Genomic DNA, 23,118 nt, shown 5'->3' with positions numbered 1-23,118 from the left:
CATTAGAAATTAGGCCCAAATGTACTAGTGTATGTAGCATACCAAATGGTGAAGGAAGACATTCAATATGAGCTTTGTTAGTCCTTCTTGAGGAGCTCCTGAGTGATTTGAAGAAGATTAAATCTGATAAGAAACATGTATTTAAGTTTAGTTCTCTAATTGTCTAGTTGGCATTGTACTTCATGAACCAAATTGTCGGTACAGGCAGAGTGAATTGGGATTTTGATATTTCGGTGGTGACCCAGATCAAAAATGGTTTGCAAAGATTGGGTAATAAAGAAAATTAGACAACCTTGTGGGGTTTCTTTAAGACTTTCTAGTGTTGGATGAAAGATAGAGAAAGGATTCCCAAAAAGATTGTTGAGAAATATGAGAATAGTATCTGCTTCATGGAGGACAAAGACCAATGTCACATGGAAGTTTTGGAGCCTAGGATGGTCTAGATCTTGCCAATTGGTTATGAGGTGAATGGTTAGACCCTTAAATTTTATGTTCAACACCTTCTGAGAAAACCGGTAGACCCCAAAGGACCCAAGTTTGGCACCTTCAAGGATAAATATATGGAGTTGCACAAGAAATTCACCGAGCCTACAAGAAAGAGAAAAGTATCTAAAATGGCTAAAGAAGTGGCTATGCAAATGGGATTCACCATAGAGGAAATGAAGTAGGCAAGGGAGAAGCATACTCAGATGGAAGCTAAGGAGGAATCCAAGAAGCCTAAGGCTGAACCGATTCCCTTCAAAGCAAAACCAAAGGATACCAAGTCTTCCCCTACTCTGGTAATACCATCAATATGACAGAGCTCGTCAGGAAAAGGAGTTTTGAAGAAAAATGAGAAACCCAAATGAACCTATGTTGTTGTATCTTCGGTGGCATCTAAGACTGAATCAGATGAAGGAGCAAAAAAAGCCAAAAAGAAAGGAGAATTTGTAAGGGTGGTGAGGAAGCCACAATCCAGTGGTGCAAAGTAGATAAAGAACACTAAACCAGAACCTACCCTTACCGGAAGGCCCAAGAGAGCAAGGAATCTTAGAACACAACATGATGATGATCTTGAAATCTATAATTTACAAGGGAAATATACCTTTGTTCCTCCAATGACAACAGATCAATTGATTGATGAGATAATTGTTGATGAAAATTTGAAGAACACTAGAGCATATTATGAAAATCTAGTTGAGGAAGATCAAAGATTTAAGTTGAGGAAGCTATTGTTTTGTACTTACATAAATTTAGTAAAAGTTTGATTAAATTGGAGCGTAGCATCCCTAAGAATTTTTATAATATTATTTATGCGAGGAGGTTGACGGTCCTAGTAAAATAGATAAAGAAATGAAAGAGAGAGAATTGGTCAATGTATGCACTTGTATGTCCCAACATGAAGCCAAAAGGCTCATTAAGGAAGAAAATAAGAAGGAATTTGAAAGCAGGAATAGGGTAAATAGATTAATGATTGGCAAGGTTGATGAAGTAAGAAAAGAAACTAAAGAAATCTAGAGAAGGATCATAAAGAACAACCCTTTATATAGTGATGCAGTTCAAACTTCCCATTCAGAAGTAAAGGAAGGTGTCTCCGATGATCAGAAGGATGAAACTCAAACAAAGGGACATCCCAAAGATCAAGGCCTTGTAACCCTTGATGCTAAGATCAGTGTGAATCCTCTAGTGGTAGAAAATATTTAAGAAGTCCTTAATATTCCAAAGGATAGTACTGCACCCAGTGGTAACACTAGTGCATAGGATAAAGGGAAGAGAGTTGTTGATGCTCTGATAATTCACACTCCTTTAGTAAAAGAGACATGGACCCTATCTCAAATCTCAATCAATCTTGATGGCCCCTTGATATTGGACAAATGTCATTAGCTAAGAAGCTGATGCTTGTAGCAGTAGTTCAAGTTCAGGCCAGCCAAGACCTGTTCAAAACAGAAAATGAAGGCAAAAAGCTTATTCAGATGTCTATTGATGTTTTGTAGAAAATAGTGCCAAATACAACACTAGATCCTAACTTTAACCGCTCTGGAAAACTATTTCAATTGATAATTAATATAAACACCAATTTTGAATCCTTGGAGAAGACCACCATCAAGCGAGTACTCGACAGATTTAAAGAGGTTCATATGCAAAGATTTTGGAAAATGATAGAAGATGACAGAGTAAGATAGAATAAAGGTTTGCAGACAATCTTTGAAGCACTAATAGAAGGTGGTAATATATATAAGTCTTGTCTAATTTTGCCAAATATCATAGCTAACATAGACAAGCAAATAAGTATTTGTCAAGGTAAGTTAGTTGGTATTTCATAGTCTTTTGATTCTAATGTAGCCCTAACCAACAGTATAGAAGGGCAGGTAATGGCTCTCAATGATCAAATCTTGAGCATAAATGCAGAGAAGGATAGAGTTTTGAGAAGAGTTGGTGAATTCCAGAATTTGATTGCCACCCGAATGGACACCATGTTGAGTAATAAAGTAGATTGTATGAAGGCTATGGCACAACTTGTTTCGACTAAAATGAAAGATGTGGAGATTCATGCCTATGTTTTTAGTGCATTCATTACAGTTTTGGACAACTTGAAGACAAAGTAGGATAACCACTTAGGATTTTTGAAGACCATTTTTGCTGATATCTTCAAGTATATGTAAAGTCTCCAGTAGATATCCATGTATATAACTTTTGGACAACACCCCATCTTTGGCACTGCTGTCAAAGGGAGATAGTAAAGGTGAAAAATGTACAATGAATAAGGGAATAGAAGAGAGAAATGTATAGAGCATGATATAGGTTTCATAGTTTTTGTCTAAGGGGGAGCCTTAGAAATTTTGATAGCAATTTTGATCTGGTATCATTTCAACACTTAGTCATTTTTCACGAGTGTTGCCATTAATGCCAAAGGGGGAGATTGTTGGCAATTCAAACTCATCCGGTAGATATTGATGCTTGATTAATTGTTTAGGGTTGTCATTGATGGAAACTCTCCTTATAAATCCTATTCAATAATCATAGATTTTGATATCTAGAAGTTATTGTGGTCTGGTAACCAGTAATCTAGCTCCAGTAATTTAGGTTGAGCAAAGTAGTTTGGGTCTAGTAGCTTTCTGGTGATTGCAGTGGATAGATTCATTCTTGGGATGATAGTACCAACTTATAGAAATAATTTTTTTATTATTTGGGTGATCCGCATATATTTTTGATGATCTAGTTCAAGACAACTCATGATGACATGTTACACTACAGGTCGACTTGATAATTGCTTATTTTGTGATTGCAGATAAATAAGACCGGTGCAAAAGATCTTTTTGAGGTATGGTATGAAGTAATATTAGCGAGTAGTGATCGAGAATCCTTTTGGCGTAGTTCCACGTGCGCATTCTTGATCTGGTAGCTGACTGAGACATAAAACAAGCAAAGTTACAGGGTAGATACAATTAGAGTTTTTGGCACTTAACCGAAACTCATCCAGGCATTTTTAGATGCTATTTTGAGTTCATTCCTTGTAATTCATCATTGTAAATGATTTGTAAGGTAGTGAGCCTTTCGGGGTTGTAGCCATTATTGTAATTGAGTTGTAATCTCTAGGCATTGTGCTTGAATGTTTTCCCTTTTGTAATATTATTTTTCTATTGGGCATAGTGGAATAATATCGTGGGTTAAAATCCCACCGTGGTTTTTCCCATTGAGGTTTCCATGTAAAAATCCCGGTTTTATGATTTTGTGGTTGATTGTTTTGTGTTTTTGTATTTCAGATTCATGCTTATGCCTTCAGTGGTTTAAGGTTAAGTAAGAAAATTTAATAACCAGTAGAATAGTGATTCACCCCCCCCCTCTACTGCTCTCAATGTTCATTGATTACAACACCTAAGACATACAAAATATCAAAAAAATGAAAGAGTATACCATTCACATGCTTAGTAAGGTTTGATCTCCATTGTTTGCTATCTCCATCAATCTTGCTTTATATAATTGCTCTCAAATTTTGTATTGTGCACAAGAACTCAACAAAGAATGGATTGTGGTTGTGTAGATGCTTGATTGCTTGATCACGTGAAGGATTGATTAATCACATATGAAGTCATTAGGTTTGATAAGGATGAAAGGATCCTCTTATATAGAAGACACCTTAGAAAATTGAGGTATATAATTAAGAGGTGAAAGGATAAATGGTCAGCTAGGATTAAATGGTAGGTAGAAGAAATAATAAAATATTAGAGAGGTGGTTTAAGACAAATTAAGAGATGAATGTCAAGTGTCATGGAGGGAAAAAGATAATGAATTAATTAAATAAATGAAGATCTATTTTCTTAATAGAAGATGTGGGACCAATTAAATAAATAAAATATTTATTTAATTTAGGGAAAGGATAATGTAAATAAATAAAAATATTTATTTAAATAAGAAAAGGCTAGAAGAGAATAAATGAATATTTAAATAAATAAAAATCTATTTAATTAATAGATCCTTGACAAGGTACATGACTGTAGGAATAAATTCGCTTTGGATCCTTGACAAGGTACATGACTTTAGGAAGAAATTCGCTCTGGCTCCTTTGCAAGGTATGAGGTTCAAATAAGAAACTTGTTCAATGTCCTTGACAAGGTACACTCCAAATTTTGCTTCAACTGATGGCCAAGGTATGATTGAGACAAATTCGGTCTAAATAGGCTGCAAGGGACATGATCTCTCCAAATTCGCTCTTGACTCTTGGCAAGGTATGGGGTTTAAATAAGAATTTCGCTCAATGTCATTGACAAGGCTTCAACTGGTGGCCAAGGTACATATTTTGGATAAATTCACTACAACTTGTGAGTGAGGTACATAAAATTAAAATTTTTTGCTCCACTTAGCAAGCTTACGAAATTTTCTCTCCTTACTCAACTCATGAATTTCATCTACGCCAATCTGTGAAGTGTGCTCATAGGTTCTTGAACATGAAGATTGTTTAAATTTCTACCTTTCATCTACTTAAAATGGCTCTTCCCAAACATTCAATCTGCTTAAGGTAGTGGTCTTGCAATCTTCTTCACTCTCCTATTTCCAGACATGAAGCTGAAATCCAAACTTTTAATACATTCTTTCCTCATTCCATTCATTTCATCCATTAAATTTCAAGTTTGGATTTTAGCTTCATGTCTGGAAATAGGAGAGCGAAGAAGATTGCAAGACCACTATATAAAATTTAATAATCGGTAGAACACTGATTCACCCCCCCCCCCTCTTAGTGTTCATTGATAGCAACACCTAAGACATGCAAAATATCAAAAAAATGAAAGATTATACCATTCACATGCCTAGTAGGGTTTGATCTCCATTGTTTCCTATCTCCATCGATCTTGCTTTATATAATTGCCCTCAAACTTTGTATTGTGCACAAGAGCTCAACAAAGAATGGATTGTGGTTGTGTAGATGCTTGATTGCTTGATCGCATGAAGGATTGATTAATCACATATGAAGTCATTAGGTTTGATAAGGATGAAAGGATCCTCTTATATAGAAGACAACTTAGAAAATGGAGGGATAGAATTAAGAGCTGAAATGATAAATGGTCGGCTAGGATTAAATGGTAGGTAGAGAAAATAATAAAATATTAGCGAGGTGGTTTAGGACAAATTAAGAGATGAATGTCAAGTGTCATGGAGGGAAAAACCTAATGCATTAATTAAATAAATAAAGATCTATCTACTTAATAGAAGAGGGGGGACCAATTAAATAAATAAAATATTTATTTAATTTAAGAAAGGATAATTTAAATAAATAAAAATATTTATTTAAATAGGAAAAGCTAGAAGAGAATAGATGAATATTTAAATAAATAAAAATCTATTTAATTAATAGAAGGCTTAGGATAAAATAATTAAATAAATAGACTAGGACAATTTTAGGTGTCTACATTTTAGAGCATCAATTGAAGGGTATTGATGCATAGACTAGGACAATTTTAGGTGTCTACATTTTAGAGCATCAATTGAAGGGTATTGATGCATTAAAAATGTTCCATTTATTTGCTTGATTTTTACACAAAAACAACATAATATGCAGCCTTGTGCTTAGTCAACGATAAATGAAAGGGGTAATGGTAGGAAGTAGGTTTAATTTGAATTTAAATTTTAAAATTATTGGATAGCAGATGCAAAGGAATAAAAGATAAATGGATAGAACAATTGTATAAGTTATGAGAAAACTTGAAAGATAGTAAGTAGTAGATACATAAAAAGGTGTATGATGAAGTAGGAACAAACCCAACTTTAAAACAAATAATATTATTATCAATATTTTTATGTTTCAAAACACCCATTCAATATAAACACAATTAAAAACAAAATGATACTACATCACAATATCTCTCAACAAAATACTTTTAATTTGGTGAATACTATAATGTATAAATTTGGCATAAAACTTAATATTAAAAAATATATTGTTAATTTTTTTAAAAATAGAATGGTCAAACACCCCAACAAACTCAAGCCACCACAACCCCTCTTACCTACATCTGATTCCTAAAGAAGCACCAACCCATCATGCTAAACAAGAGTCAAAATTATTCATTACAATTCTTAAATATAGAATTTGAAAAAAATTACGAACACATTGCTCAAAATTATAATCTATTTATAATAGATAAAAGATAATGATATTTTGATGCATTCTAAAAATTAAATTAAAAAATTAAAAAACACATTACACTGCTATAAATATTTAAGAGTCCCATCGATTTCTCAATGCCCTAATCTCTCTCACATATTTCTTCACGCGTTAGGGTTTGAGGATACTGCGCTTCAGTATGGCTCGCAAAAGAAGTCGACTAACCCTAGACGACTTGCCAGATTGCATTCTGCCCTTCATTCTCAGTAAAATTCCTTTCAAAGAAGCAGTTCGTTGTTCACTTGTCTCAAAAGGATGGAAATTTTGCTGGACATTTGCAAAAAATCTAAACTTTCCAGAGGATTTCTTTTCTTCATCGCGTAGTCCTATTGAAATCGAAAATATAATAGATCTTATTTTTGAGCTTCATTCTGATCCGCTTGAAGTTTTCGAGTTTAACAATGTTCGATTCTGCTGTTCAAGTGACAAGATTTCTGATTGGATTCATCGCGCTGCTCTTAAAGGTGTGCAAGAGATTAAGATTGTAGAGAAGAATTCAGAAATTTCTGAAATTCCGGCAACCATATTTTTATGTCAAAATCTCAGATCTTTGTCTGTGAAGAATTTTCTTCTGACAAACCTACCAGACGGTTTTGGTGGCTTGGCCAACCTGACAAGATTGGATCTTTGTAATGTTGATCTGAATGACAAGATCGTTGAGCTCATGTTGCAATTATGTACAGGTTTGGAAATCTTAATCCTTAGTAACTGCAATGGACTTGAAAGATTAAAGATATGTTCAAAGCGTCTCATTGCTCTGTCTATCTCCTCTAAAATCAAAACATTAACAGCAAATTGTTCGCGATTAACAAGCCTTGTAATAATATTGCTTGATAACACCGAGACGAAATTGGATTTGCCAGCATGTTTAAGCCTGTGTACAAATGCACAACTTGAATCATTTACAGTTCTAAGAACTCTGAGAAGAATTTCCTTTTTGAACGGCTTATTTTGGCGCGATGTAAAGATTCTCAAAGAATTTCCAGACTTGGAACAAATGTGTATACACAAGGGTCAATGCTCGGATGTAAGTTTTACTGGATTATTTTATTGCAAATTTAGTATATCTAATTTTTCAAACAAAAGCGTGATTGTGACAAACTGACAACCGCTTCCAGTGTAGCATTTCTAGTCAAGGCATTAAGAATACTGTACTATTCTCCATTTACGACTTTTCCGTGCTTTTCGTCTATTATTTGTTAGGGTTATAATACTCGATTTGAATCTATATATATTAATATTGGAACTGTATTGTCTTGTATATTTATTTACTAATTTTGACTCAATCTCTCAAAAGTATTGATATTCTTTCTTTGATCTGATGGTGCAATGCAGACAGACTTCTTTCGGCGTGATGATGACGCAATTTTACTTCTGGAGAATCTAAAGTGGGTTCATCTGAACATAACCTACTTTCATCACCCTGTGCCACTACTTTCCTGTCTTTTTCGAATAGCTCCGGCTTTGAAAACATTATTAATTTCCCGAAAGAAAGGATTCAATGGCCTTAATGCTCAGGGATTTATCAATCTGGCTTGGAATCTTCAGCGACCATCTACAGAAACCCAAGTTTTCTTATCACGGTGTACTGCAAAGGAAAAGATATGCGTCGACTGCGATCTTGTGAATTTTATCTGAGAGTGAAACAGAATCTTGCGGTGAAGAGCAACATAGGGTTTATCTGGGAGATCGACGGAGAGTTTAGTTAGGGTTTGTGCTTAATTTATTTTTGGGTTAATTTTACAGTTGGGAGGAAATACATTGAAGTTTTTTTGTTTTGATATTACAGTTGGAAGGATGAATGGTGTTATTATACATAAATATTTATTTTGTGAAGAGGATGACTAATTTTAAAGTTATTTCTGGAATGTTTCTCTCCAGCATTTATTGGCATAAGATTAATTCCTACCCTTTTGCATGAGGAGAACTCCATGCGAGGTTAAAAAAGAATTTACATGAAGTAGATAATTATAGTTTTTTAATTAATTTGGATGTGATGTCTTTTGTTTTTGATTAGTTGATCATTTGATTAGTGGATCAGTTGATTATGGATAATGTTATCTTGAAATTAACTTTCAAAATTGCTAAAAATATGATTTGAAAATATAATAAGGATCTTTTCAGTTTTAAAGCTGATATTGTTGAATAGCAAAAAACGTTGTGATGTTATATATTTTTCACATAATAGTAAAAAAATTGTGTTATTATATATTTTTAACATAATAGTAAAAAAATTGTGTTATTATATATTTTTAACATAATAGTAAAAAAATAATATAAATTAATGATATAGAGATCCTTCTCTTCTTTGTCAAGGCCTTTTTTCCCCTTCTTTCTTTATTAGGGTTGGTTTTTAAAAATTAAAATTCTATGTATTATTAATTTTCTTAAATATTATAGGGCACATTTTAAAGATGTGGAGAAATATTAATTTTGAGTGTCTATTAATCTTTTGTGTCAACATTTGGAATTAAATAGTGTTAGGCTTTTGGATCAACATTTGGATCATGATCCTTCATCAGGATGAAAAAAGAGTTAGAGAAATCAAAATAGATGAAAAGTTGCAAACAAATGCTTTATAAAAAAATGGGGAAAGGTGAGAGAAAGATGCACAATATTCAAGAGATCAAAAAATAATATTAATAAATCCAAACAAGGTCTAAAAAATAAAATTAAAAATAAGAAGAAGAGAACAACAATTAAGAGAAACAAGTTCTTTTCTTAGTCAAAACAATTAAGAGAAACAAGAAAGGATCTAATGACAACAAAAAAAAGACTATAAATGAGAACAAAATGCAAAGACAATTAAAAAGGCTCAAAATAAATACTAAATGTTGAAAAACTAGAAATAAATGACAAAAAAATTATCCAAGATATAAAAAAAAATATAAAAAATAGAGATGGGAAAGATAAAATAAAACACTAAGGTTAAAAATCAAAACACACCAAAAATAAAATGAAACGAAATAACTGAAGAGTAAATAATCAATTGAAACAAGAAGACAAATAAAATATGACACAAGAAATAAATATAAAAATTAACATTAGAATTAAAATAACAAAAAAAAGTAAAATAGATGGGAAAAAGAAAAAATTAACTAAGAAATGGAAAGTGCTAGAGTTTGTGTAATATCTATGTGTGAGAATACCTATATGTCTCTACAAATATGCAAAAAAGACACTTGGACAATAAGCCTATGATTAAGAACATAAAATTTTGAAAGAGAAGTGTTAGTGTAAGCCCAAAAATAAGAAAAACTACAAAAAATGAAAGATAGAAACAAAAAAACCAAAAAGAAAGATGCTTTTTGAGAATGGGAAAGAGAGTGGCTAAAAAACATAAACAAAATGAGAAAGTGAAAGTGCAAGTGTATGTGTAAGATTAAGTGAAGGGAAAAAGAGAAATAGGAAGAAGGGAAAGAGGGGAAAGGATAATTGGGAAAATCTAAAGGAAACAGGGCGAGAAAAAGATTAGGGTGAAGCAAGCCAAGGCTAGGGAGAGAGACAAAGAAGACTAAAAAATAAAATAAAAAATATAAAGATATAAAAGGGGCCTAGGAGGAGGCTCAATGTTTAAGATTGGATAACACGGGCTACCATGAGACACTGAGATACCACCCATCATCATGATTAAGGTTAGATTAAGGTTATCATGATTAAAGTTAGATTAAGGGTAGTGGGGTGATTATAGATTTCAGTAGCTTCTTTGAGTTTTCTTTTGACGAAATTGTCTTCTTTGAACAAGACTGGAAAGACTCCAATATCTAGAAAGATGTTTGTGTTGTGTTATTTTTTTGGTGTGTGTTTTGGTTTTAAACCTTAGTGTTTTATTTTAGCTTTCTCATCTCTATTTTTATATTATTATTTTTTTTATCTTGGGTAATTTTATTTATTTATTTTTTTCCTCATTCATTCTAGTTTTTCAACTTTTAGTATTTATTTTTATCCTTTTTAATTGCCTTTTCAAATTTTTATCATTTATACTCTATGTTCTTGTCCTTTGTTCATTTTGTGTTTTTCTTAATTGTTGTTATATTTTTTAGGACTTTTTTGATATATTAATATTATTATTTTTCCTCTTGAATCTTGTGCATCTTTCTGTCACCCCTTCCAAATCTTTTACCAGTCTACAAATTTTCCTCTATTTTGATGGATCCAAAATGTTGATCCAAAAATCTAACCACAATTTAATCAAAAACAACATCATCATTAAATCATTGAATGTGAAAAACTCTTATTATTAATTTTTAAGTGATATTAAAAATTTCTCAACTTTATTACAACTTAAAAATAAAATCAATATTATAAATTGTAATGACATTATCATTTTATCTACCAACAAAGATTTAAATTGTTAGAGATATATGAAGCTTTAGTCTACTCATATCTATATGAATTGGGCATGGGAGAGTAAAAAATACACATCATACAAATAATTTTTTATTTTTTTCAAATATTTTAATGAAAGATTCAAAAAAATTCAAAAATAAAATCAATATAATGAATTCTAATTATATTTTCTTTTTATCTACAAACAAAAGTTTAAATTGTCATTAATATATGAAGTTTTAGTCTAACTTCATCTACACTCATCTTTAGGAAGAAACTTATAACAAAATCATATAAAATTAAGAAATGAATAAAGATATAATTGTATTTCCATAATGAGATAAAATGACAAGTTTGAAATATTCATAATAAAAAAGGCTCAATACTCGGACGTAAGTTTTAATGGATTATTTTATTACAAATTTAATATTATCTAATTTTTCAAACAAAAGCGATAGTGTGACAAACTGACAACCGCTTCCAGTGTAGCATTTCTAGTCAAAGGCATTAAGGATACTGTATTATTCTCCATTTACGACTTTTCTCTGCTTTCCGTCTATTATTTGTTAGGGTTATAATACTCCATTTGAATCTTCATATATTAATATTGGAATTGTATTTTCTTGTATATTTATTTACTTCTTCTGACTCAATCTCTCAAAATTATTGATATTCTTGCTTTGATCTAATGGTGGAATGCAGACAGACTTGCCTCGGCTTGATGATGATGCAAGTTTAGCTCTGGAGAATCTAAAGAGGGTTCATCTGGACATAACCTACTTTCATGAGCTGTCTTTTTCGAATTGCTCCTGCTCTCAAAACTTTATTAATTTCCCGAAAGAAAGGATTTGATGGCGTTAACGGTCTGCGATATATCGATCTGGCATGGAATCTTCAGCGACCATCTACAGAAACCAAAATTTTCTTATCACGGGATAATGCGAAGGAAGAGAGATGCGTCGGCTGTATCATGTGAATTTTATCTGAGAGTGAGATGGAATCCAGCTGTGAAGAGGAACACAGAGTTTATCTCGGTAAAACGGAGGGTTCAATTAGGGTTTATGTTTAAATGTTTTTGGGTTGATATTACAGTTGGAAGGATGAATGGTATTATCATACATTGAAGTTGAGAAAGTATGTAATTTATGGAGAGGATGACTAATTTTAATGCGTTCAAGAAGTCAATTCTGTATATTTTTCTCTCCAGCCTTTATTGGCACAAGATTAATTCTCTCATTCGCATGAGGAGAATTTCATGAGTTTTTTTGGTACATGAAGTTAAAACAAGAATTTTCATGATCCAGATAATTAATTTTTGTTATGAATTTGGATGTGATGTCTTTTGTCTTAATTATTCTTTTTAGATCAGTTGATCAGTTGATCATTTGACCAGTGGATCAATGGATCAATAATCATGTTAGCAGTGGATCAATGGATCATTAATCAAGTTATCAATGGATGTGATGTCTTTTAGATGCTTTGGAGAATTCTTATCCTTGACAACTTCACCTTCTTCAATGAACATTTGATCCCATACCCAGAACATGCTCACAGGGGAGTCAATCCTTGTTTGATCTGCACTTATCTGGATTGGGCTTGTTAAGTTTTTCATTTTTGCTAACATATTGCATCCTTCCCCATTTACCACACACCAGTTATTGGTGAACAATTGGAAGGACATTGAATCGCCTTATCACTTTTTTCAGTCTGCACTGCTGGTTTGTTTGCATACCCTAACTTATCTGGCTTGGTGTCACCATTTCCTACCACCATACTCTACTCGCTATTCCTAAATTAATGATCAACCTTTGGTAGGATGGTGGGAGTTTCAGTCTGATTATGTTCTCTTCTAAGGCTGAGTCATGGGCAAGCCTTCTCGAAGTGATTCATACTTCCACCGTTCATACAAAGAAAATTATACTCCTGTATCTCTACATGTTTCTCCCATATTCCATTCAATGTCTTAAGCTAAATGATTTTAGGCAAGCGTTTAATTGATAGATTAGTTTCATTCACAGAAAGAATGTTGTTTCCTCCTCACCAGTATCCCTAAATGGGAGTTTCTATCTCTAAAGGGACTACAAAAAATCCTAGAGTCCATCGTGCGTCTATGTCTACCCAGGTCTCCTTATGCACTTGATTTTTAACCTCCTGTGAAAACACAGTCTCTCCACGATTTAACTCACTGTTTGTTTGCATGTTATTGGAGCCAGGATGGTGGGACAGCATTCACACCATTGGTGATAGGGGAAGGTCGCAATGCTAGGTCATACCAATGTCTCCCACTCCTAAAATTTTGCTTGGTTGCCCTACCTTGGTTCCAGGCATCGCACTATTTTTCACTGCTAGCTCTTTGTTGAAGAAAATCAATGGGAACTTCCATTCTGCCTCTACTTCCCCTACAGATTAAATTTAAGAATTTTTAGTGGCAGTCCCTACACTTGGAATTTGCTGATTAAGGTAAAATATGTATTTGCAGCTTTTGAGGGTGGGGTTGGTTCATAAAAAATTAAAATTGTATGTATTATTAATTTTTTTAAATATTATAGGACACATTTTAAAAGATGTGGAGAAATGTTAATTTAGAAGTGTCTATTAGTTATTTGTGTCAATAATACATACATATTGATTTTGAAAAAAAAATCATATATTTTAAAGTAATGATATTGCTTTTAGATTAGATTATGTTCATATTTTTTGATCAATGTTTTGAATCACACTCTTTGATTCTTCATTAGGACGAAAATAGAGACGATCAACCAAAATAGATGAAAATTTGTAGACTAGTGCTTTATAAAAAGATGGGAAAGGGATGAGACAAATATGCACAAGATTCAAGAGGGAAAAATAATAATTTAATAAATCCAAACAAAGTCTTAAAAAATAAAAACAAATAAGAAGAAAAGAACAACAATTAAGAGAAACAAGTCATGGGTGAGAGACTTGGTGCGAGTGCTAGGGTTTTGGGGTCGATCAATGCAGATGAGGAAGAAGATGACAACAACGTGGATAGAGGGGATTTGACTCCCATTTTGGCCTCCTTTCGACGCCCTTTCTTTTGGGTCTTTCTCTGCTTGGAGTTTGCAATGTTTCATTGGGGATGGGTGTTCATTGTGGGGGTGGCCCTGTTTGATTGGTGGAAGTGTGGAGGCACACACAACTTCTGTGAGCCTTGGGATCTGCCAGGATGGCTATTCTCCTTGTTGTCCCTGGTCTTTTTGGTGTGCAGATCGTTATCTTCGATGTCCAGACCCATTATTGAAAGTGGCTCTACCCTCCACGCCTATTTTCCTTCCCCTACCCTTGTGGGGTCTAGATCGGTCTCGTATTTGTTGTTCTTCCCTGGCAGATTTGGTGTCATGGTTGGAGCTCCCTACGATGTCGGACTGAAGCTATTTTTTAGGTGGCTTGGGGCCTACTGCGGGAGATGTATGAGGAGAGATCCTCTCTATTCTCTCTCTTATTGGTGGAAGGGGTTTGGCTTGGAGTTGGGGGAGGATTTGGGATCCAAGTGGTATCCGTGATGGAAGGATTTTCTCTCTTCTTTCGGAGACCTGCTGGATCCTTGTGGGCTTGGAGTTATCTGGTTTTGGAAGATTTTTTTGCCCAGATTGTGTGCTATACTCATTCTTTTCTAGGGATCTTCCTTCTAACCCCATCCCTTCTCCCCCTGCTCCTTGGATCTGTGGTGGAGGCTATTTCCTAGTCGGTTATGCCTTATTTGTCTGTCTTTAGTTCAAGATGATAGTTTTGTTTTTGGGGAGACTCTCTGTTAAGGAGGTTTTCTTGTTTGTGATTTCAAGATATGCTAGTGGTCCTCTTGAAGGGTGGAGATGCCTTTTTGTTCTTAATCTTCTCAAGAGGCTCACTTTTTGTTCAGGTTGAATCTCTCAGTTCTTCTTAGCCTGCCCTGTTGAGGTGGGTCATTCTTCTATAGAGTGGAAGCGTTGCTTGTTGGTTGTTGTTATGGAACTCATTGAGAGTTGGTTGGTTGGTTGTTCGAAGCTCTCTCCATGCTTTTTTTCTTTTGGCCCTTTCCTCCTATAGAGGCGGAGAGATGGGAAGTGCTCACTTGCTTGGAGCTGATTTGATTTAGGTATCTCATTAAACTTACATTTCCGGGGTTTTCAGGTTATGGGAGCCTATCAAAACCCATTTTTAAGGTCCTCATGATTTTGATGACTGATTATGTGTTATGTATTTCTTCCTCCTTTAATCCCTATTGAGGTGGTGATTGTGGAGATCTTTTGATTTTCAGTCATGTTCTTGTTCCTCCTGGTAGAGAGAGCCAGTAAAAACCCTCCTCTGTAAGTTATTTTTTTTATTAACTGGGTGTTTGCTGCCATTTTTAATGGGCACACCTTGGTTTCTTCGGGTTCTTGTTTTTGGTTAAGGTGTGTTGGGTTTGGGAGCCTAATATCAGGTTGTGGGGCCTGGTTAAAACCCTCTTGTATGGTTGTGGGTGCCTATCAAAACCCTTAGTGTCTTTTAGGTTGTGGGAGCCAGTAAAAACCCTCAAGAGTCTTGTCTCTTTGCTTAGGTCCAACCTAATATGTACTATTTTCTTGTCCTTTGGTTGGTGTTTCACTAGAGGTTGGTTGTATGGAATCTTTGTATATCTATTGATCAACTGTTTCTTGCTAGGTTTTGGATACCAATTCATTCAGGGGGTGTCGGGTCCCCTTAAAACTTCTTGTTCTGGGTTTCAGGTCCCCTCATAACATGTTTTTCCCTTAATCAAAAATTGTTAAGAGAAACAAGAAAGGAACAAAGGACAACATAAGAAAGAGTATAAATGAGAAAAAATTGAAAAGGCAATTAAAAAGGTTGAAAATAAATACTAAAAGTTGAAAAAATGAAATGAAATAACCAAAGAGTAAATAATCAATTGAAAACAAGAATATAGATACAATATAAGACAATAAATAAATAAAAATTAACATTAGAATTAAAATCATAACAAAAAGGTGAAGAAAAATAGACTGGGAAAAGAAAAAATTAAGTAAGAAATAGAAAGTGCTAGAGTATGTGTGTATCTGTGTGTGTGAATACCTATATGTGTGTGTATGTGTACAAATATATAAAAAGACTCGGGACACTAAGCCTATGACTAGGAATGCCCAAAAATAAGAGCTAAAGACTACAAAAAATGAAAGAGAAAAACAAAAAAACAAAAAGGAAGAGGTTAAAAAAAAATGAATAGGAAGAGGTTCCTAAGAATGAGAAATAGAGTGGCTTAAAAACATAAATGAAATGAGAAAGTAAAAGTGCAAGTGTATGTGTAAGACTAGGTGAAGGAAAACAAAAAGAAAGAAGAAAGAAAGAGGAGGAAGGATAATTGGGAAAAGTGAAAGAAAACAAGGGCAAGAAAAAGATTAGAGTGATTCAAGTTGAGGCTAGGGAGAGAGGAAAATAAGATCCAAAAAAATAAAATAAAAAATATCAAGATATAGGAGGGCGCCTAGCTAGGAGGAGGCTCAATGTTTAAGATTGGATAACACGGGCTATCATGAGATGCTCAGATATCAACCATCATCACAATTGAGGTTAGTGGGTGATTATAGATTTGAATAGCTTCCTTGAGCTTTCTTTTGAAGAAATTGTCTTCTTTGAACAAGACTTGGGTGTTTCCTAAATGGATGTGGTGTTTGGTAGACGAGGAATGGTTAGCTAGGGCAGGAGTCTACTCATGCTTAATATCTACATGTTCTTTGATTCTAGTGCATATTGAGCTACTTGTTTCAACTATATATGGAGTACCACTTGAACAAACAATCTTGTAGACTCCAACATCTAGAAAGATGTCTCTATTGTGTTATTTTCTTCTTTTTTGTGTGTTTAATTTGTTTTTAACCTTGGTGTTTTATTTTATCTTTCTCATCTCTATTTTTTATATTATTTTTCTATATTTTGGGCAATTTTTTCCTTATTCATTTCTAGTTTGTCAATTTTTAGTATTTATTTTTATTCTTTTTAATTGCCTTTTAATTTTTTTATTATTTATACTCTTTGTTTTGTTGTCCTTTATTCATTTCTTGTTTCTCTTAATTGTGTTTCTTTTCTTCTTATTTTCTTTTATTTTTTAGGACCTTGTTTTGATTTATTAATTTATTTTTTTTCCTCTTGATTCATGTGTATCTTTCTCACACCCCTTCCCCATATTTTTATACAGCATTAGTTTGAAAATTCTCTATTTTTATTGCTCTAGTCTTTTTTTCATCTTGATGAAGGATAATAGAGTGTGATAAAAAATGTTGATCCAAAAATTTGAACACAATCTAACCGAAAGTAACAACGTTATAATATCATGGATTGTGGAAATCTCTTATCATTAATTTTAAAATAATGTTAAAACTTTATAAATTTTTATCAGAACTTAAAAATAAAATTACTACTATAAATTCTAATGATATTATCCTTTTATCTACCAAAAAAGGTTTAAATTGTTAGTGATATATGAAGCTTTACTTTATCTCCATCTACCCTTATCTATAGGAATTGAGTATGGGGGAGTAATAAATACACATCATACAAATAATTTTAGTTTTTCATATATTTTGAAGGTTCAAAATCTCTCAATGTTTTATTAGAACTCAAAAATAAAATTGATATAATGAATTCTAATTATATTATCCCTTTATCTACCTGTAACATCGGTATAATTTACACCTCATGATTGTGCTCTTGCTTTAGCATGTTCTATGACCATCCTCTCTCCTGGTCCAATTTGTGTTAAATTACCCAAGTTTGATGTCATGTACAACTTGTTATGGGTTCCATAGAGTGGTACCTGTAATACCCTAAAATTGGTCATCTAAACCATGGGCCCCTAATCTCTACAACATCACCAAGGTCCTAACCAAAGGCAATTAAATCAACCTTGAGCACATTAATTAATTCTTTAATCATCAAATATTACATGGCAAGTCAATTACTCAATATTAATTAAATATTTATTTAATTAATTGAATCATTCCAAGAATATTATTTTGATCAATTATCCTATTTTAATTTATTAAATATCCTAGCATATTTAATTAATTAATAAATTTGCCATTAATCATGCAAAAAAGGAATTAATTTATTACAAAAAGAGGAATTAATCACAAAGCAAGAGTTAAATTGAAAATAGAATAAAAGAATTGAAAGAAATCAAACTTGAGATATTATTTCTTTATTCTAAATTGAGAACTTGAAATCAAAAAAGTAATTAATTGAATTATTAATCATTCTCTAAAATTAGAACTCAAAGTTTTTTGAGAAAAAGAAGTTCAGTTGCATTAAAAGACTCTTTTCTTGAATAAATAAAAGAATTATCTATTTTTATCACAAGTGCATGGAACTAATTAATTCTTATTTCTAATGCAACTTTAACTTCTTATCTGAATGCATTTCAATTAAAGTATAATTGGAATCTATCTCAAAGTAAATTGAACTTGATTTCTCAATTATTTCAATTAATTCTAAATTTTGCTTTTTCTTGATCTCTCTTGTGAATTCTCTATAAATTCAACCTTTAGCTCTCATTCAAATCACCCTAGAGATATTTGAGAAACACCTTGGAGATTATTATTATGCTGATTTTTCTCTGGAATCATTGAAGATCTTGTGCTTTCCTTTTGAGATTATTGCATCTTAATTTAGATTATTGCATATTTAATTTATTCCATTATTGCTTGAATTCCTTATTGCTTGAATCGTTATTGCTTGAATTATTCATCCATCTTGCATCCATTTTGCTTGTTTATCATTATCATATAGATTAAATCCTTCGTCTTGGTGTAGTCTAGTTACTGGTATTGCTTATAAAAATTTGAGAGAAATCTTATACTCTCATCTTTTAGAAGGCAATTAGTCTCTTTGTTATAGTTTATTATTTATTGATTATTGATTTACTAACCATACATGTAATGACTTAATTGAAGTGTTGTGCCTGCAGCTATTAGACTCTTTTCACTTTTTCAAACACACAGTACCCACCTCTTTGGTATCTTGTTTTGGTCCCCTTTGTAGTGGGACCAAGGCGTGGTACATCTTGGTTTGGACTATGTCGCACTAAAACATCATGGCCCCCCTCAAAGGGGCCCACATTTTAAATATTGTGGGTGTTGCATCTCTCCAACCAGAACTCATCCCCATGGCTACACATGACCATTGGAGACCAGCCTAATCGGTAATTTACCTAGAAACCCTTGTATAAAGACACAATATCAATTCATTTTCAGATACACATCCTACTTAAAGTATTTGTGCATCCATGAAGCATTCATTATTAAGCATTTTTCAGAGATCTTCAAGGTTGCATATTCATTATCAAGCATTGTGGAGCAAAGTCATGCCAATTTTTATGCAAGCATGTGTGTGATTAAGCTTTTGTCATGTTCATGCCTTTACATATAACATTTGTGATTACCTTCAAAGAGAAAAACATCATCATAAACAATTGCAAATTTGAGGTATATTTATTGAGAATTTATTTTAGTATTTGCATTATTTCATTCAAGGTTAATTCCTAAATTGGGGTTTGACTTAGGGAAACCCTTATTCGCAACAATTTCTCATTTCTTTTTGTGTGTAGGAAATAGATATAGAACTGCATTTGGAAGGATCGATAAAATTCATAGAGACAAACAGGTTCAGCTTTTCACAATGATAAATTCAAAGGACCATGGAGAATTGATGTTACTTTGTCTCAAAAAATTAGTCTGAACTTCTAGGAATAGATTGGAAACATATTCTTTTGCCCATATCCAGGTTGGTGACTCTGTATGACATCCATAGCTCATTATTTTTACCAAATCACTCTCACAATCATTTATTTCACCCTAATCTTCAACAATCCAATTCAATTCAATTCAATATAGAGGAGGATAAAGCCCTATCAAAGGAACCTAAAATCTTATTAGAATTTTGGTCTTGCAAGGCTATATATATTAGATTCCTCTCCTCTCTAATTTAATTGGGTTAATTGGGCTCTTAAGTGGCTTTATTATCTTAAATCCTAATTCCTAATTTCCTCACTATTACACTATCAACAAAGGTTTAAATTGTCAGTAATAAATAAATCTTTAGTCTAATTTCATCTACATATCTATAGCAATCAAGAGAAAAAGAAATTGAGAAAGAAAATACATCAATGAAGATAAATTCATTAGAATACCATATCAAATGGGTAGAAACAATTATAGAAATATTAAAGTAAATGAAGACGAAAAAACTTATAAAAAAAGATATAATTATATAATGACAAGTTTGAAATATTCATAACTAAAAAACATATAATACAAAAAAATATAAAATATTTAATTTATAATTGTAGATATGAGACATAAAGATTTTACTCAATATATTCTTAAATCATACAAAATAATTCTACAAAATTAAATAATAATTGGTTATGTAATTTTAATAAATTCATGATTTTAGAACATCAAACATCATGTAGTTGAGGTGGGTGCTTAAAAATATAGAAGTTGAAAACAAAAGAATGTTAAAAAGATTTTGAAACATAATGTAGTTGAGGAAATAATTTAGCTACTTTTGTTAAAAAGAATCCCAAACAAATCAGGTGTCTAATAAGTCATAAGAAAAAGGTAATTTTAAAATTAGCTTATGAAACAACCTACCAATCAAACCTAAAACAAAAGAATGGCGTGTCCAAAGACTATTTCCCATGCACCAACTGGCAATAATTTAGTTGTCTTTGTTAAAAACAATCTCAAACAAATCAATTGTCTAATAAGTCATAAGAAAAACACAAATTTATAATCATCTTATGAAACAGCCTACCAATCAAACTCATTTGAGTAATGTTGGTGAGATAAAATAACTACAGTACTCAATGTAATTAATTCCCACAAAACAACAGTAAATACATATATTACTTTTTTTTAATAGAAAGGTCAAAGACCCCAACAACCTCAAGTGATCATAGCCCCACTTACCTATACGTGATACCTAAAGAAGCCTAGTCCATTATGTTAAACAAGAGTCAAAATTATTCATTACGATTATTAAACATAGAATTTGAAAAAAAAAACCTCAAAATACAATACTCAAAATTATAATGTGTAAAAGACAATGATGTTTTGATACATTTTAGAAGCTGAATAGCCATTTTTCGTATCTAAAAATATATTGCACTCTATGCTAATTGGCAATAACTCAATTGTCTTGGTTAAAAGAAATGCTTTAAGATGTCCCAAACAAATCAGATGTCTTATAAATCTTTTAATGTTGAAATTCGTGCAAAATGTGTGGCAATATAAAACAACAGCGGTAAATGTGTAAATGAAAGTTGATTCCCACACAATAACGGTAAATTAAAATGAGTTGGCAAGGTGCGATTAATTGTAGACCACTTTTAATTACTTCACATTGCACACCTTGGCTTTGAGCTTCTTTTCTTTAATTGTTTAAACTGCTATAAATATTTAGAGTACCATTGGGTTCTCAATGCCCTAACCTCTCTCACATTTCTTCACGCATTAGGCTTTGAGCATATTGGGCTTCATTATGGCTCGGAAAAGAAGTTGACTAACCCTAAACGACTTGCCAGATAGCATTTTGCATTTGATTCTCAGTAAAATACCTTTCAAAAAAGCAGTGTGTTGTTCTATTGTTTCAAAAAGACGGAAATGTTTTTGGAGATTTGTAGAAAACATAAAATTTTTAGGGGATTTCTTTTTTTCATCCCATAGCTCTACTGAAATTTATATCAGTGATGATAAGGAGCATGACACATTTTTTGTACAACATTTCTTTAAGAAGTTTTTCGAATATTTGAAAGGGAGAGGAATAAAAATAGTTAAATATTTTGTTTGGTCTGATGGATGTGCGACACAAAATTCAAATCTTCGAGGCCATTTTATGCACTATGTCGATATCATCGAAATAACAAAATACCTCATGTTTGAATGTTTTTTGAGAGTGCTCATGGAAAGGGTGAACATGATGGTGCAGGAACTTGTATAAAACATACTCTAAGAAAGCATCAAATAAAATATATAGGAGATCGTATAGATGATGCACATGATGTTGAATGGTGTAAGAAACACTTTGTGCAGCCTAATTATCCTAGTGAATCATCATCAAGAACATACAGGCCAATTCCATATAGAGTGTTTTGGGAGATAACTGGTACATGTTCTCTTTTAGTGTTTTAAAATTTATTTTTTTATTTTTTTAAATGTTCCTAGTTCAAATATTTTAAAACAACTTAATATGTATGTTCATGTACACATGTACATTTTTTAGATGTGGATAGAAGATCAATTCATGGATGCAAGAGCATGGAGAGGACAAGATCATTGCATTGTGTCATGAGTACGGATAATCACCCATGGATATTGTACACTAGGGATTATTCATGTTTTTGTTCTGATTGCATTTTGGAAAACTATGTTGATTGCAAGAACCAAGAGCTTGGATATGTCAGTGAATGGAAATTGGTGCCACTAGATGTTTTTGACACATACGAGAAAAATGAGGATGAAATCTTTGAAGACATTGTACACTAGGGATTATTCATGTTTTTGTTCAGATTGCATTTTGGAAAACCATGTTGATTGCAAGAACCAAGAGCTTGGATATGTCAGTGAATGGAAATTGGTGCCACTAGATGTTTCTCACACATACGAGAAAAATGAGGACAAAATCTTTGAAGACATTCCTTTGATTTCTGCTGATTATGACCATATTTTAGGATTGATTAAAAAGGGTATACATATTTAAATTATATATATATTTCATTGAAAAAAAGTTGCGTATGTAAATAAATTATAAGTTTTTAATCGAGTACATTTTAAATTTATTACTTGTTTCGAATTGCAGGAGATATTTTTGCAGTCATAGCAGAAGATGGAAATATAGGTGTTAGTTATTATTTATTGCATTGCATAGAAGAGAGAAAGAAGTTAACAAAATCTGAAATGAGCGATGGAATGTCCTTTCCCACAGGTTTGAACTGATTTAAACGTTTAAATTTATTTATTTATTTTAAACATGCACATGTGCACATGTTTTAATTTTTATATACACATCTTACACAAATTTTTAATTTCACGTTTCTTATACATGTACATGCAGGCTTAGTTGTAGTGAAAGAGACATATTTCAAACAAGTTAAAATTGTTCAACATGGGATTCAT

The 23,118-nt window shown here is 32.4% G+C and overlaps 1 protein-coding gene across 1 annotated transcript; it reads left to right on the top strand.

Moving 5' to 3' along the window:
• Positions 1-6,779: 6,779 nt before the first annotated feature.
• LOC131070169 (F-box/FBD/LRR-repeat protein At1g13570-like) lies at positions 6,780-8,278 on the top strand. The gene is made up of 2 exons (XM_058005708.2): positions 6,780-7,667; positions 7,976-8,278. Exons 1-2 carry the CDS (start codon positions 6,780-6,782, stop codon positions 8,276-8,278), a joined length of 1,191 nt encoding a protein of 396 aa, XP_057861691.2.
• Positions 8,279-23,118: the final 14,840 nt, after the last annotated feature.

The sequence above is a fragment of the Cryptomeria japonica genome, chromosome 4 (assembly GCF_030272615.1).
Source record: "Cryptomeria japonica chromosome 4, Sugi_1.0, whole genome shotgun sequence".
NCBI lineage: Eukaryota > Viridiplantae > Streptophyta > Pinopsida > Cupressales > Cupressaceae > Cryptomeria > Cryptomeria japonica.
Note: the sequence above shows the minus strand (reverse complement) of the source record. Positions and strands in the feature narration are given on the sequence as shown.

What these genes read in the sequence shown, in the direction of transcription:
- LOC131070169 (XM_058005708.2), top strand. Translation starts at nt 6,780, where the DNA reads ATGGCTCGCAAAAGAAGTCGACTAACCCTAGACGACTTGCCAGATTGC. An exon ending in ACAAGGGTCAATGCTCGGAT is followed by an intron (nt 7,668 to 7,975) that starts GTAAGTTTTACT and finishes GGTGCAATGCAG; the next exon opens with ACAGACTTCTTTCGGCGTGA.